General features: G+C 42.8%; 1 protein-coding gene across 9 annotated transcripts; it reads right to left on the bottom strand.

Moving 5' to 3' along the window:
* Positions 1-183: 183 nt before the first annotated feature.
* ehmt2 (euchromatic histone-lysine N-methyltransferase 2) lies at positions 184-16,475 on the bottom strand. Of its 9 annotated transcripts, none has more exons than XM_078290601.1 (28): positions 16,063-16,475; positions 14,769-14,838; positions 14,494-14,658; positions 13,204-13,469; positions 12,457-12,535; positions 12,185-12,279; positions 11,946-12,089; positions 11,660-11,731; positions 11,094-11,214; positions 10,793-10,903; positions 9,964-10,100; positions 9,057-9,200; positions 8,479-8,801; positions 7,740-7,973; positions 7,340-7,422; positions 6,950-7,056; positions 6,544-6,666; positions 6,229-6,339; positions 5,415-5,519; positions 4,656-4,810; positions 3,971-4,138; positions 3,627-3,771; positions 3,231-3,308; positions 2,738-2,853; positions 2,205-2,291; positions 2,020-2,098; positions 1,291-1,466; positions 184-1,012 (listed from the first exon to the last, which is right to left on the bottom strand). In XM_078290601.1, exons 1-28 carry the CDS (start codon positions 16,372-16,374, stop codon positions 832-834), a joined length of 3,987 nt encoding a protein of 1,328 aa, XP_078146727.1. In that variant the 5' UTR covers positions 16,375-16,475; the 3' UTR covers positions 184-831. The 9 variants fall into 9 exon arrangements, 5 of the variants coding, with proteins under 5 accessions (XP_078146727.1, XP_071754516.2, XP_078146728.1 ...); XM_071898415.2 differs by having other exon boundaries at positions 6,238-6,339; XM_078290602.1 differs by having other exon boundaries at positions 11,094-11,230; positions 11,682-11,731.
* Between the last annotated feature and the right edge of the window lie 702 nt (positions 16,476-17,177).

Below are 17,177 nucleotides of genomic sequence, written 5' to 3'. Positions count from 1 at the left end.
AGATGCAGAATTGCTACTGATATCACAGTATCCCTAGTCAACTAAGCCAGCTTGAGGCCAACTCTCTCTGTTGTGTTCAAGTCTGGTGAACAACAACAGAGGCTAGCTGGCTACCACATCATCCTTAATGTTGTAGGGGAGAAATCAGTGGTTTAAAAAAGAAAGACAGATGATTCCATAAAATGCATGGGCCCAAAGATCCATTCATGAGCTAATTTATTAAACTAAATGTGATAAACAAAAAAAAACACAATATGTATAAAAATGACAAAACAAAGCTGACAGCAACATCCAAAATGAATGCTATATCCTCAGGTCCATATTGAGTCCAGCTTGGCTACAGATTCACCCATTATCATATTGCATCAAGATGAACTGTGTTTCTTGGCAAGGCAGAAAATGAGTATGACTGTTACTTGATAGCAGACTCTTAGTGCACAACATTCATCTCTCATGGCAAAAGAGCATAGTGAAACATTTAGTGTATGTAGGATTATACACTTAAGACCACTTATTTCCATGAAACATAATACCCTCACAGTGTGAAGCGATGTAAGGCCCATATACTCTACCGATAACCATTAACTTTGAAGTGGCATAATGGCTGACTGACTTTATGTTTTATATTTATTTTGACAATTCTGAATTTAAAAATATGGACAGTTCAACTTAAGTAGACAAAACAGCACCATACATCAAAAAACAGAAAATGACAGGATAACACGATAAAGCCCCAAGGCTTATTTCCAATGTGGTACTTGTGGGTGATATTACCAAAGTGTGTATGTAAAACTGATGAAGTTAATGCCGAAGGCTCCATGGGGAAAGTGTTTAAGAGTTTCCTAGCATGGTCATCCCAAATTCAGTTCCTGACTCTGGGCAGGCCTCCAGCCGAGCGAGCCGGCTCTGCTCCAAGGCGATGGCCTCGGCCGAGTGTTTGCATTTCTCTGATCCACACTGACAGGTGAAATACTTGCTCTTGATGTCCCAGAAGCGGTCTCCATAGTCAAACCTGATGAAACAGACAAGTCAAGTCAAATTTGTCTGGCCCGTAATCACAGTTACAGTCTCAAAGAGCTTCAAAATATTAAAATCAGATGAGGGAATAAAGGAAGTAAGGGAGGAAACCTGGAATTAAGGGAGTCTGGAAAGAAAGGAAGGAAAGAAATGGAATTAAGGAAGGAAAGAAAGAAAGATAGGATGGAAGGAGGGAGGACAGGAAGGAGGAAAGAAAAGAAGGAAAGGAAGGAAGTAAGTGTGCATTCACAAACTTCTAAACTCTTGACTCACCCTAGCTCTTGGCCGCTGAGGATGTCTCTGGAGCTGAAGAAGGCGATGCGGGGGAACCTCAGGTCCTGATGCAGCATGAAGACGCGCACCGGGATGAGGTTGGGGTCACACAGGTGGTTGATGAAGCGGCTGATGTTGCCATAGTAACGGGCGTCAATACAATACACCTCCCCATCCTTGAAAGAAGACAAGAGAGAAAAGCTAGATGGTTAGATAGAGCGTAATGTCTCACTGCTGGCTAGCATGCGATATTCTGTTGTAAACTTATCACTTATCAAACAGATCCTGAGGTCTGACATCATTTTTAAAGCATTTTTAAACATCAATGTAGCATTGTCAAATTAATTGTGATAGCTTGGTATAATTACCGTAAACAAATGACACCATGAGCGTCACAATTGGTAGCCTCTATCTTACGCCGGTGGTATTAGGTTTAGGTATCAGGTTAAGAGGATATTTGTTTTTTTTGCCAAAAGTTTGTTCTTTCACTTTAATGAAGATAGACATGTTGGAAGTGATATTTCCATTGGCCTTTCACTCATTCCACCATTTGCCATTGCGAGAAACTCAAAGTTGTAAAGTTGTGGGGGTGCATGCTGTGAGTTCAGGTCTGGCTAGTGATTTGTGTCATGTCATCTCCTCTCGCTCATCTCTTCTGTCATACTCTGCTGTTTTGTTTGCCATTTCTATAAAGCAGAAATGGCAAAAAATTTATTTAAAAAAGTTTACTTTGTTGTCCAGGTCAAACAGGTAGGAGTCGTCTTCTCTGACATCTGCCTCTGCATCAGAGATCAGCTCACCCACATATCTGTGCAGAAAGAGGAATCAAACGTAGACATTTATTAACCTCTGACTTTACAGCTGAAAGCCAACCGCTTGTCCGCCTAGCGGACCGACCACACAGCCACACCTACTCGCAGATGAAGCTTCCTTGGGGAATGTCCTGTAGAGCACGAACCCCCCAGCCCATCTTCTCCGTCCTGTAGAGCTGGAGACGAACTCTGAGGACAGGACAGAGGAAATTGTGGGGATTTAGATGTATAAAACTGAGATGCAGATGCTTGTCCTTCTATGCAGGACATAGCCTACTGAATGGATATTTGGCTGAGAAACTGCTGTGTGCAACATGTGCGTCTCTCTCTGCAGTGTGATTAATCATCTGTGATTTGCTCTGTGATTAATCGTAAGTGTTTTGCCAATAGTGCCTTCAGCAAGATGTGCTAGATTAATGTTTCTCAACCATGTGCCATCAAGGCCCAAGGGAGTACAGGTTTTCCTTCCAAACAAAGACTACAACCAGGTGATTTCACTGTAGTTCCCTCCTCTCTGGTTGAAGGTGTGTTTATCAGTGAAATCAGCTGCTGTAGTGTTTGGTTGAAATAAAAACCTGCATATTCTTGAACCTTGAGAACCACTACGCTAGATGACTTGTACTTCTGATTCTTACTTGATGCCCGCCTGTACTACTCTGTTCTTGCACGTCCGGTAGCAGGCACACGCCAGGTTACATTCAAATATGAGTGGAGGTTCAATTTTGTTGAACTCCTGAAGCAACCGCTGGTCCTGGTAACAGAAAAAAGGGAAAACAAAGTGAGATTAGTTTCACCCCTCTAGTTTCACGGCTGAATTAGTCTATAACTTATGAATTCTGGCCACTGGCCTCATGGATCTGTCTGACTTTTTACCACGCCCTCTCGAATAGCCCCCTTTAAAATTTGTTCTAATAGTTACAAATCATACAATACTTGAAGGATCGTCTACCAACTACACCACTCTGCTGCCCAATGCTAGGGAAGGCAATTTTGCCAAAGGCCGTATTAAAAAATCCTAGCTAGTGGTGAAATAGTGCTAGCAAAAGTTCCCTCCCTTGATGTAATTCCAAAGGTCATATGAGCAGGTTACTCTGATGATGTGGCTTGTAAAACAACATTTCCATTTACCTTGTCATACCAGCAGCGGATGCTGAGCTGTCCACAGAGGCAGTTACTAGACGAGCAGTCGTCTGTGCAGCCACAGTGCTGAAGGAGAGATAATGAAAAGACTGAGATCTATTTCCCATTACAGATAATATATCATAGCTCTGTCTGTGGGATTGACAGAGAGAGAGAGAGAGAGAGAGAGAGAGAGAGAGAGAGAGAGAGAGAGAGAGAGAGAGAGCGAGAGAGAGAGAGAGAGAGAGAGAGAGAGAGAGAGAGAGAGAGAGAGAGAGAGCGAGCTTGTATGATCATGAGTCATGACAGCCAGTTTAACAAAAGAGAGCTCTTTAGCAGAGAGCAGTGAGGTCAAGACATACTGACACTGATGTACTGATGTACTGATGTACTGATGTATGTTACCTGTAAGTGTGTGATGTTGCGGTCTATGTTCATTGCTGAAGTTTCACAGTTTTCTGAGACATATTTGTAGTCGGAGGGGCAGCCCTCGTCGTCCACTGCGTTCACACAGGGGATGGGGACGTTCTCGTAGCCCTGTGCAATGTCGCTGAAACAGGGGAGGGAGAGGTTGAAATATAACCAGCAAGTCAAAAAAAATAGGAACCAACAAGAAAGAAGAAATCTGGCTCAAGAAGAAAAGGTTCATAACTTGATAACAAGGCCACATGAACTCCTACATATTCATTACTTCAGATACAGATTTTCTTACAGAAGACGTGGCAAGGCTTCACACAAATCACACCTACCTGCAGATGATCCTCTCTGTCCGAAGCACGCGATTGGTTATCCCCCTTCGCAGCTTCCTGTTGATCTGGAGCGCCACCCACACCGGCGTGTCGGCTCGCGCCAGGCTGAGAGGCGTGTCTCCTTCCCTGTTCACGATGTCAATATCCGCCCCTCTGGAGAGGAACAACCTGCAGAGGGCGGTGACAGGGAGAGAAAGGTCACGGCCAATCCAACTGTACCTTTAATTCACCGTTTGTGTATGGAAACACAGAATAGACCAGATTTGCTCATTTGAGCTAAGAACCAAACAAGCCACAAACACTGGGCCAGTATTTGCTGTGTATTGATCTATTGAGTCTTTCATTTCAAGTAAAACAAATTGAAGTACAGAGCCAAATCTCATTTTCCCTACCCTACCTGTGGTGGTGAAAAAAAACACCACAGGTAGAAAAAAAGAATATAAGGAGAATAAGGAGACAGCATGTAGCTACAAATAAACTGATGAGAACTAACAACCCAATCAATATGGGAGAGTGACAAGAAATTCATGCATACTTTTGTCTCCCCATTTGAATTAAACAGAACACTTACTAGGAGGGAGACAAAATAGCAGTAGATGGGTGCTATGTCATCAAGTGAAAGGACACATCGGACTGCATTACATGTGGCTAAGCCTTGTGGTTAAGACTGGACAGAGTCACTCACGTAACGCACTCCTGGAAGCCCTCCCTGGAGGCGATGTGGAGGGGTGTGTCTCCATGCATGTTAACAGAGGCGAGGGAACAGCCAGCGTTCAGCACCAGCTCTGCTATATCCACACTGCCTGCAAACGACGCCCAGTGGAGACACACATTCATCTCCTGGAGGGAAAGAAGGAGATGGATGGAGAAATGGGTCTTTAAAGTAATAATCTGCAACATTGTCATATAAATAAATGGCTGTTTTGCCACTCTCTACTGCCGACTGATATAACACAATAGGGATTCTACCTGTACTTAGTTTCTGAAAGCTTTTACATTTTCTGTTGTAAACACCCGGGGATAAAAACAAGAGCGCCACCTACAAAAACTTCACCAACAGAAAATCCAATGGAAAAGACGTGACAGTGCCGGACACACTGTTTTATTGCCAACTGATTTCTGGGAAGTGCAGTGCAAAAACAACACAGCAATGACCAATTAGCACCAAAGATGTCGCCAAAGTAAAAAGAAAACGAGGATTTCATTGATTACCACTTGGATCAGAGTGGCAGGTTAAAAACACACACAAAGACTAATCGCGATTTCTCAGGCAGTAAAGGAATCAGCCAAAGTTCACCCTTAGTGTCCGGAGTTTCATTTTTGGGTTAACAGAAAGTCTGCTAGGATGTAGCAGTAGTACTGCCACAAGAGAATTTCTCAAATAAAGGTATCACAGCACTTTTTGACCTGGTACACAATTCAACGCTGGGTGGTAGTAACTGACCTTGTCCTTGATGGTGACATCAGCTCCTCTGTTCAGCAGCGCTCTGATCACGTCGACGTGTTTGTGCTCTGCAGCCCAGATGATCGGCGTCCAGCCGCCACTGTCCTGAGGTGGAGACACCGTGGAGGAGAATTAGACGGCATATTAATGTTGTCAGAGTCAGTGGTTAATTTCAGCAGTTTGTGGGCTAGAGCTTTAGCGGCAGCAGCACAGCTGAGCTGATATAGGTTGTTTATCATCAGGTATGTGTCAAAGATATATTGGCCTTTTATTAAAATAATAAAAGAATATCAGCCAGTCAGTGTTGTCCACCTCTGATATGATAGATATGATGCAGTTTGCTTGATTACATATTTATTGTATAATTGATCAATACTACACTGGTTGTCCACGGAAATCCCTTAACATTAATTCATTCTAATGTGAAATGTTGCATAATCCTGGATTATTACCCTGGGTTTAAATAGAGAGTTTTAGTGTCTCATGGTCTTAATGTTGTTTAAGAGGCTTTTCCACTCTGCCAAGAATTAAATTCTGGGCGGAACACTGCAAACATGTCATTTTTTGCATGAAAATGGTCAAATTTAAAGACAGTTAATATTGGCATGAAATATCAATTACAAGCAGCTTTAATGTAAATATAGGCCTAGTGGTATTGGTATCATCCTTCAAAAACCCCATCAGTCAAACCTTAATCAGGTCAATGGAAAAAAGCAGTAACGAATGCAAATGGAATAATGTAAATGAAATAACTGTAATGGAAAAACAAGAAAACAAGAATCTTTAATGATACATATTGGTCTAAAATACTGACATCCTTTACCTGCGCGTTGATATCAACCTGCCCGGTCTCCAGCAGCAGGTTGACGATTTCCAGGCTGCCCAGCTTGGCTGCATGGTGGAGACCAGTATATCCATCATCCTCCTGATGAAGGAGGACATGAACAGGGGAAGAGAAGGAGGGAAAGAGAGACAGAATAGAAGCAAAGTGGTGTTTAAAGGCCCCGCCCAGTATGTCCAAAAAAGACAGAAATCCTTAAAAAAACAACCTGAAAATGACATTCCTGTTATTTTTGTCGGTGTACCTACTATGTGCTAACTGCATTTTCACATAGTCACAGACACTCACAGCGTGATAGACAGAGGCTCCGCTCTGCACCAGGTAGCGAGCCACCTCCACATGGTTATTGATGATCGCTTCCAACAGAGGGGTCCTCTGGGTCTTGTCTTGGGCGTCCACTTTAGCGCCTGCCTGTAAGTACACGATCCAAATATAATCTTTACTCTAATGCAGTAGACCTGTGAAGCCAAATTCAGTATATAGAATATGGAAATGTGTCAGTGAGCTTGTTAGTAAAACTTCCCTGCAGAGGTTTTAATCCATTTCATCTTATACTGCACTATTTCTCTCTCTTCTTTATCCTCCTTTTACCTGTCTTTGCTCAAATACTTAAAAAAACGAATAATCTACTGAGATCCACTCGTCTTAATAAAATACAACAAAAAGGGTATCAATAATGTATTCAGTCTCTCACCTGTACCAGCATGTAGCAGACCTCCAGCAGGCCTCTCTGAGCCGCAGCGTGTAGAGCAGAGCGCTTGTTCTGAGAGTCAGGCTGGTACGTGGGATCTATGCCCTCCACTGGAACACACAGACACACACACACACACACACACACAAACAGAAAAAGTGTTTCAATATACAAATCTGGCCCAATTTACCATGATCTAGCCTTGTGAGGTGAGCATACAGTCAACATTTCTCACCAAAGATTCAATGTACACAACCCAGAAAGTGCGATCAAACACAGATACACAGTGAAGGTAGAAGAAGCACCATCATGAGAACCATTTATTTCAACACTGGCAGTTTGATCAAACACATGAAAAAGTTCAGTACATAATAAAGTCATTTTGCCACTCACTCAGCATAAGCAGGACTCTCTGAGCCTCGCCTTGCTTGGCGGCAGGGTAGAGCTGGCGGGGGTGGAACCTCAGTTTCTTCCGCCTGGCCAATCACAAATAGGAATTTGTAGGAAGTTTATCCAGTATTACTGCTGCAGACAGGTCTTTCTTGAATGTTATACAGTAGGATCAGACAGGCACATTATTAAAAAAAACTGCTACATCTCTCAACAAGCTGTCATCAGTCCATTCCTTGTAACCTTTTCCTCTTGGGTACAGAGAAAAAGTGCAGCAGCAGTTCACCAAAGTGGGACTTCTGCAATGGCCACATCGGCCACATCACTCACACACTGACAGCCTGAATACCTGTATTACCAGTATTAGTGACAAGTCAAAAGCCTCCCTAATCCTAAATCCCACCTCTCAGTGTCCTGTGTGAGAATGGCCTTCTGCAGCGCCGCCCTGCTGGGTCCAGGTGGAAGTGCGCTGGGGCAGATGGGTTTCCCGTTGGGCATACAGAGGGAGGGTCCCACGCTGTCCACTCCCTCCTCCGCCGGGGGGACGGTGGCCATGGGCCCCGCTGAGGCCACGGGCTGGGGGGGCTGCTGCTGCTCCACCTCCCGTGTTACCACCCCGTGACCACGCATACGAGCACTGGAACAGGCAGGGAGGGAGGGAGGGAGTGGGTAAGAAGAGGATTTTTACATGGATTCATCAAGTCAAACCAGTCGATGATTAAAATAATGTAGTACATGAATCTAGGGCTGGGTGATAATTCAATATTATCGTTTATCATCCTTCAGTGGAATCATATCTGCTGTCTAAATTGATGATGACAAGCAAATTTTATTTAAAAACTCTGGTATTCCTATGGTAGGAATGTTATTTGAAAATTTCAGCTTTGTTTGACATCACACCTAACATTGCCATTCAGTTCAATGGGATGAACATTAATTTGATTTATTTAACGTACTTTTGTATACATAAGCCATATCGCAATGTATATCGATATTGGGAAAATGCTTATGATTATCATGATATTGATTTCAACCCATATCGCCCAGCCCCACATGAATAGAGATAAAAACTGTTGAGGGATCAGCATTATCTTTGGTGTTCCTCCAGCCGTCATCCCCTCTCTTTCTCCTCCCCCTCTCACCTGACCGGTCTCTCAGGCTTCGTCCCGTCCTTCATCCCTCCTGTGGAAGCCGTGAGGGAGGGCGCCGTCAGGACGGGGGGAGGCAGGGACGGGGTGGTGGTGGAGGAGGCCGACATGGTGACGACGGTTGCCGCCGAGCCCGTCGCCGAGGCGAAGGAGGGGATGGTGACCTCCTGGGCCTCCGAGGCGTCTTCTCCGCAGTGGGGACAGAACAGCATGCCGCCGCCGTTCCCCCTGCTGCGCCCGCCGCCCAGCACCGTCACGCAGCCCCGGTGGAAACGGTGAGCGATGCGCTGGTCTGGGCAGCACTCCAGAAACGTGCCCTGAAAGAGGAGAAGAAAGCAGGATATGGAGGGGGGAAAGAAGGGACGAAAGGTTAGAATTACTTCATTTATTCCATAGCAAAAATATGGGAACGTGAGCTTCAAATACAACTCATAAGGAATAGTTCTTGGGTACAGTCCTGTAACAATGTTCAACAGCACAACTGAACAACTGAATTGAATTGAAACAAATTGAATAAACTGTATTGAGTAGAGTGTATTTTAATGATGGCCACAGGTGGCAGAAACCCTTACCGCTATGCAGAAGTATCCACATCCAGGGCAGCAGTGGTGTTTGACCATGTGAGAGCGATGGCTGTCACAAAGCACCATGAGGGGAACACGACTGGACGGCCGCATGGTCTCCCCCTTTATAGTCGTACTGGTGCAAGCCCTTAGCTGACAAAGACAGCAGAAGAGAAAACATGACAGTTAGAGGAGTGTTTAATGGGGAATTACATGACTTTTACCAACCTCTGTCGTAGATCATTAGGCATTGCAACAACATCGATAGAACGTATCTCGTCCTACACAGAGATCTAACAGAAACATCTCATGAAGACGTAATATATCTATTGACAGAAAATTAATCAATTATAATTTTGATAATCGTTTTAGTAATTTATCAAGTAAAATGACCAAATATTTGCTGTTTACAGCTTCACAAATGCTAAGACTTGCTGCTTTTCTCCGTTTCATATCATAAAATGAATACTTTGGGGGGGTTTTTTGGCTGCTGGCCAGACTAAGTAAACCATTTTAAGGCTTCACTTTGGGCTCTGCTAATGACGGGTAATTGTCATTATTTTTGTCATTTTACAGATTAAATGATTTATCGAAAAAATGATCTCTAGATTAACTGATAGTGAAAATAATTGTTAGCTCCAATACTAATGCAAAATATTGTAATAATAATAATACTGCTTCTGGGAGGGGGGGGACGTCATTGGCATAGATCAACCATCCTATCAACCCCTGCAGATATATTATGGTAATTTTATGCTATGGGACAGTAGAAACCTTACTTATTGCCCCTTTGACTACCTTTAAATATACACTTCTTGCAGATGACGGTACCAGTCAATTTATTTGAAATGAGCACATGTCTGTACATTTACATTTTATCTGCAGAAACAACAGCAAAGCAAACACAGACACCAACCTCTCCGTTGATGCTCTCAGTGGCCATGCACTGCCTGCTGACCCGGTGACTGCTGCTGTCGACGCGCGGCGCCTCCATCCTGCAGCTGCACAGAGGAAGCTCCTCCAGCCGCTCCGTCTCCCCGGCATCACTGCCTTCTGCAGAGGCATTGTACATTATTGTCACTTGTATGTTTCTCCATAAAATTTGTATTGCATCATAAGCAATCATCCATTTAACAGACAGAAAAAAAGAAAAAAACACAAACAGTGAAATACACAACAGGACAGATGTAGTGGCAGTGAGAGGTAAGGAGAACACACTCCTGGATTGTTGAGTTGCTGGCCAAGGCAAAGCAGAACTCTAATAACAAAATTTTACTGCACACTCATAGTCTCAATGCAAATGATGCTTGGAAAAGAGGATGTTTTGTCAGGGTCACCAACAATTTTTTTTTTCTATGGATTGAATAATTATATATCAAAGCTACAAGTGTACAGCCAATTTTATTATTCAAATACAGACATTTACAGTGCAGTTTGTTATTAGCTGATTCTCTATAAACAAATAGAGATCTGTCTGGGTTACACCCATTGCCCCCAAACACTTAATTGCAACAGACCATGACACTGCAAGTTGTCCACTGGCTAAGATTAGACAGCTGTGCTTTCTTGAGGGACACAAAAAAGACATTTTTCAATAGAAATAAAAACGTTCCTACAGCAGGTAGTTTAGAATACAAGGCGTATACAAGTGAAAAACTGAGACGACATACTACAGTCAACCTAAAGATCGACTCCAGATAAAGAACGCTCCAGATTATAGTGAGATATTTCCATCATACACCTACCATGATGAGGTGAGAGTGTCAGGCTGTCTGCAGCAGCGATGTCCAGGGCACCCAAGGGAACCTCTGTGTACTCACTGGACCGTCCGAGAGAACCTGCTGCTTCTGCCACAGCTGAGGACAGAGCAGATACCAAATGACATAGGCATTGACCGTGAAAAAAGAGCTGGAATATGACACAATTCACTGAGATACAAAGGCTTATTTACATGGGATATTACTCTAAAACCTAATAAACAATAATAAGGATCATTTCACTGTTTTAGGAAAGCGCAGAGGATGAAACTACTTTTGTGCCTCTCACCTCCCAGCGTCTCTGCCCCATCAGCGGTGTCTCTCTCTTTGCCCCGGTCTGACTGTTGCCATGGAAACTCACCGGTCCCGTTTTTACTCTCGACCCCCCTCTGTGTTTCAGACTCTGAACTCTGCATGGGAGAGATTCTGGCTGAATACAAAAATGTTGCTTTATCTAAAAGGGTGAAGGGTGGAAATGCTGGCCTCTTAACGGTTTAGTTTTGACTAAAATATATATTTTTTAAAAACTGTCTGTATTCTCGGTCAACACACATGCACATGCAACTTTTTGACTGTTCATTTGAACTACAGATGGTTATTTGAGTGACATATGGAGAAGCAGAGAAGAAATAGAGAAGATTTTGTAATGACAGCTCCACTACATCACCATTAAAATTTCACGTCTTTAACCACTTTTTGGCCACATTTCCCATGACATCCACAGGTGTAGACAGAGTTTAAAGAGCTAAAAGGTAAAGAACGGGGATAGTGTAGCTCTAATACTATGTTATCTGTTGAGATAAAAGAAAGTAACTATCACGCTAATAAGATTAATTGATTGATTGAACCACTCACATGATCTGACATGTTCACTGACCCCTCTATATCTTTAGCATGTGGCCTTGCGTCTACCGTATCACCTTCAGACTGCAAAGAAGAACAAAAAGAAAACACATTAAACAAGAGAACAAGAGATGCCACTAATTAACATACTGCCCACAAACAACATAAACAGCTGTCCATCTTTATATAAAACAATAATGAACACATGAGTGCGCTACAGTATTGTGTTCAGTAATGTGTGTTTGTTGGCTATGAGTGATCACATTCAATGGACAAAAAGCAAATGAAAGCCTTGCACCTTGTCTGAATCTCGGGTGGACGGACTGAAAACTTTAACTTGCTCAGCTGCCTCCTCCTCCTCCGATTTCCCCAGACAACTACTGCTCTTCACTGGCGTTGGCTTGGCGACAGGCTCCACCTCTTTATGGAATAAATTTTCTACCTGAGTTTTAAAAGAAATCAGAAATGTGAGTAAAGAAAAGTGACATTCACAAATGGAATGCTGACACTGATTCCTGACACGATTCCTCGTCATACCTTAGTATACATTACCTTTTGAGCTTTGTCTGGGACTTTCTCAGCCCTCTCAGGTGTGCTGTCAGATAATAGGCCCAGTTTTCTCCTTTTTGCAGCTGTTGGGAAATAGAGACGCTGTCACAATAACAAAGCAAGCAACGCAATATAAACTATACAACAGAATGTGAGGTGTAACTTCAATAAAACGCTGTAACGTGTTTCTATGTAAAAACCATGTTATTGTTTTAGAGTAAGCATTAGAGGTAATATGGATATTAGATTTAGCCGCTAACCTGTTTCACTGTCTGAGGAGAGGCAGGCAGAGGGTCCTGAAGGGATGACAGGTACAATTGGCGCCTCAACGCGGCTTATCTGTACAACAAATACTCAGTGACTCAAACGGTCATGAAAAGGTTGCAACAGAATCGGACCATCATTACACTTGTGAAGATGTCAGTGACTGAAACCTTAATCTTTTAGCATTTTACGATGCACTTTCAGAAGCATTACTTGGGCCAAGAGTTATGAAATACGATCTACAAGTGCGATTGCAATGTCAGATGCCAGTTACAGTTACAAAATACAGCCACAGGTAGAAATGTCAGGGCTCAAGCCAAATGGGAACATCAAATATTTAATGCTGTCAGGGATCAAGAGCTGTATGGCAACGTTCCAAGATTAGGTTTTGATATTCACAGCAAGTGTCATAGTGAAAAGTTTGTCTCTATCGTGTAGCATCTCATGATAAAAGTGAGAATTTTTTTTTGGAAGAGGAAGGAAACAAAGTCAGTACTAGAGTTTTAGTCCTTCTGGCTACTTTCGGTAAAAAAAATTAAGATACAAGGGTTTTACAGGACAATTTGATACAGTATAAAAATATATGGGCGTGATAGATAATTACATTTGAAAGAGTTACACATAAGCAAATGACTAACATGATATCTGAACAAGTAATCCCTTGCTTTTTTACACAGTGTGCCCTTGTTATTCAACCCCTTGCTAATTCCAGCTGAGTGCTGCTGAGGATCACATGGGCTCACCTGCATCGGAGGGGGCCTGTTCATGGTCTTACGGGCCCGGTGGATCTTTGGTGGGGCAGCGGAGACAGAAGGGGAAGAGGAAGATGTGGAGGAGGAGGAGGAGGAAGAAGAGGAAGAGGAGGAGGGAGCAGGTGGCAGGACTGATTTACTGCTGCCGGGCCCAGAAACACTCATCTTGGCTCGGCCAGGAGACAACGCTGAAGAGGTAGAGGGAGAGGAGGAGAGCGAAGCGGAGGATGTCGATGTAATGGACTTTGCTGCATGTCCTGTAAGAGGGGGGTATAAGCAATTATTAAGGACTGTAGACTAAATAAAATCCTTAAAGGTGCTATATGTAGCATTTTAACATCAATAAGTAATTACCACATTCATTCTGAGACGTTAGTATAATTACCGTAAACAAACCAGACCATCGCTGAGAAGAGTGGCAGCCTCTACTGGCCTCTGCACTGCGTTACATTGTGTACCACCGGGTTGGATTTTGTGGAAAATCTGCTGTTTTGCTTTATGGCACAAAGGGAGATTGCTTTATGATACAAAACAAGAAGAGGGCCGCTGTTCTTCCAGTGCAAACGGAGCTAAAGCTTTCAGAGTTTCTGGCAAAATGGAAAAAATTACTTCCAATATGTTTATTCTCTTCAGTAAAGAAAATAAGAAAACAAACACACGGGGTGACACAGGGAGAGGGCAGGGCTAGGGGGGGGGGCAAGTAGCAACATCCTCTTTGTGACAGGAAGCAATGGGGTTTATGGGAAAAGGGGTTGTAATTTTGAGTGACATTAGCAATAAAATACCACTAGTGTGAGATAGAGGCTACGAGGTCTCGTTTGTTTATGGTAATTATAGCAGGGTAGCACAAATAATTTGACAATGACATATGGATGTTTAAAAATGCAACATCTATCACCTTTAATGTGAACAACCAACAATGCTCATTTGCACATCTGCATGCTAATGGACTGGACTGTCAATTTGTAAACCTGTAAGCTGCAGAGACATATAAATCTATCCGTAGCTATGATAGCAATCATAATGAGAATTCTTTTTAGCCAGTAGAAAGTCTTTACTATCATCAAGATGCTCTATGTTTTGATATTCTTCCAATTTATTGTATTATTATTATGTATTTAGGCTATATCCTATTATTTACTGCTGCAATGACCCAATTTACCCTTGGGGATAAATAAAGTTCATCATACTGTAAAACCTGAGACAGACATACAGAATAAGGAAATAGAAATGGCACCGATTCAAGACTATGAATGCAATCTGAATGGATTACAGTCTCACCCGCAGCAGCTTTGTTTGGTGGGGAGGAGGGAGGCACTCGTTTCTCGCTCTCCTCTCCGGCTTTGGAAACATCTTTCCCAGGCTGCTGAGACGACGATGTTGACGGCATCCCACCGACGGGCTCCGTCTCCTTGGCAACCACAACTGTGGTGGAAGCTGCATCACCTGGGAAATGTTTTAAGAGGTCTCCATCAGTGATGAGAATCAGTATTAAACACTTGGGAGTTAAAATCTGCAAAATATGGCTGTTCTGCTTAAATGAGCTATAGACATACCTTCCTTTACTTGACTTGGCCCAGCTAACGACTCTGCCTGCGTTTCCGAGGCATTTCCTTCAGGAGGCTCCTGAAAAACGACACAAACAACAAATAGCAAGATGTGGAAATATCATGTCATCAAACATTTATCCATCCCATGAACAAGTGATTGATATTCAAGGTTGTAGGATATTGGGGAGAAATGTGTTCACATTCTTGCAAGAACACAATCAGACTCAAGAAACTGTTCAGGCAGCCACAAGAGCGTGCAATACTTTGGGTGTTGTTGCAGTCATGCGGTGATTGGACGAACTTCCGTACACATACTGTGCTCATGCAGTTGGAAATGATACTGCATTGCACCTCCAGTCTGAGGACGCAGCAACAACTGACAAGCATGCACAGAAACTGTGTGGTGTGCTGCCTTTTTCTTGACAAAGCATCCAAAGATAGGTAGAAGCAGAGATGCAAGTGGAAACCATAGAACTAGCTCAGCACAACACTTTATTCAATAGACTTGGTAACGTTATCTTCCCTAATTATGTTTACACACCAATATTTAGCTATGCACATGACACCAATGCAATTTCTAGGGAATACCAAAGCAAGCCCCCTTTTTGTTCAGTTGTTCAGTTTTTGGACAATTCCAGCGTGATTTGAGTTAATGCTATATATATATATATATATTTTTTTTTTTTTTTTTTTTTAAATAATCAGTTTAACCATACATCTCGGGCTCATGCACTCCCATTCAATTCCAAACGGCATAGAAAAATACAACCGAGACTTCTTCTAACTCAGTCTGTAAAGGTAATCCATCACTGTGAATATAGTATTTTACATTCTGAAAGAAGTTCCGTTCACCGTCAGATATTAATGCGCGCATTCGGGAACGCCACGAGAGCCGAGCGGAGCCGAGACCATCAGGGATGTATTGGCCGAGACGCCACAGGAGTGGGTGTCTTGCTTCCGGTTTCTGCTTTTAAAACAAGAGGAGGCAGGATACAGGAGCTGAGCAGCCTACTCATTCATAATGTCTGATTACGAGCACGACGTTGGTCGAAAATAACGCAATGTTTAAGGTGGCACCGCGCTGCCGTACTAATCTGAGCCTGAATATTAAAATGAGGCGGCGCAGCAAAGGCGATCGAACAGGAAGACACAAAATAGTCTCTAGAGACTATTTTGTGTCTTTTCCTTAAAACTCTAGAGTCTAGAGTTTTAAGTCTAGCTTCACTGAATCATCGTGTGTCTACTAACTTATTGAATGTTAGACTCTCTTATTAGCTTGCTAGTTAAAGCTTTTTCTTACCCGTATCTCTGATATTAACTCTCCCGACTCGACAAGGCTTTCCCTTGTCTCCCCAGACCAGGGGAATACCGATGGGACGGCTCCAGGTTTCAGTTTCGCATGGTAAACGGTATGTCCGATATAATCACTGTACAAAAAGTGTTCGCTACACACTCGTAATTTGTCTTCCTTTGTGAATAGGCCAGTATGGCTGGTATCGTACTCGGGATGCCCGATTGCAAGAAGCCATAACCTGCATTGGCCTTTGTCACGAGGAAACCGATGGAAATGCTGTATTAACCGTTTTTTACATCCGGGCACCACACACCTCATCCTTTTCTGTCATTTAATTTCAGCTATGCAAGACAAGCTAAGATCTCTTTCTTTTTTTACAACTGGCAAAAGTTTCCCATTCACTCCTTGTCCGATTTCCGCGTTTTCCTCTCCAAAATAAAACTTTCAACCAATAGCCGACGTTCTCTGATGTGACGTTAGGACCCGCCTTCTATCAATCACAGCCCATTCAAGCCAACAGACAAACCAAAGTAATACGCTTCCGCCAGCTATAGTCCGTAAAATTAAACGAAAATTAAAGCCATATTTTACCAAATTACTGCTTAAAATTGCTCTTCCCTTATTTACTGCGAGTAACTCGTAATATTTAGACAATATTTTTTCAAAATATTTCCCTTGAAAAACAACTTAAGATAGGATGAAGGAAAAATAACAAATAACGTATCCCATAACGTGATAAAATCGCTGGAAACGATATACAGTCATGCAAAACAGTAAGGGCATACATTAAATGATCAAAAACGCCAATCACGCTGGAATTTTCTTTTAAAACACAACTGTTAACGTACTACGTTAGCAGTGTAGCATAGCTTACGAGCTAGCAGTTATCTAGTAATAAACACAGCAAATGAGAGCAGTTTGCACTGTGGCACACTGCCGTTTGCATGTCACGTGCAACTGCTGTGGTATTGCATTTGCAACTTGTGAATTAACCATAAATTGAATCAGCATGCCATTTTAAGATGCTTTGGGTTTGCTACCTTTGTCGTCTCCTCGGATGCCGACATGTTTCCCAGTGAACATCGACGTAATTGTACGTGGGCTGCGTCACCAGGCGATCC

The sequence above is a fragment of the Centroberyx gerrardi genome, chromosome 19 (genome assembly GCF_048128805.1).
Source record: "Centroberyx gerrardi isolate f3 chromosome 19, fCenGer3.hap1.cur.20231027, whole genome shotgun sequence".
NCBI classification, from domain to species: domain Eukaryota; kingdom Metazoa; phylum Chordata; class Actinopteri; order Beryciformes; family Berycidae; genus Centroberyx; species Centroberyx gerrardi.
The sequence above is the reverse complement of the archived record's forward strand: the minus strand, read 5'-3'. Positions and strand labels throughout refer to the sequence as shown.

Coding starts and splice junctions, on each gene's coding strand:
- ehmt2 (XM_078290601.1), bottom strand. CDS start 16,374: ATGAGGTGTGTGGTGCCCGGATGTAAAAAACGGTTAATACAGCATTTC. Junction 14,839..16,062: donor AGTTAATATCAGAGATACGG/GTAAGAAAAAGC, acceptor GTCGTTTTTCAG/GAGCCTCCTGAAGGAAATGC. Junction 11,215..11,659: donor CAGTGAACATGTCAGATCAT/GTGAGTGGTTCA, acceptor TCTCCCATGCAG/AGTTCAGAGTCTGAAACACA.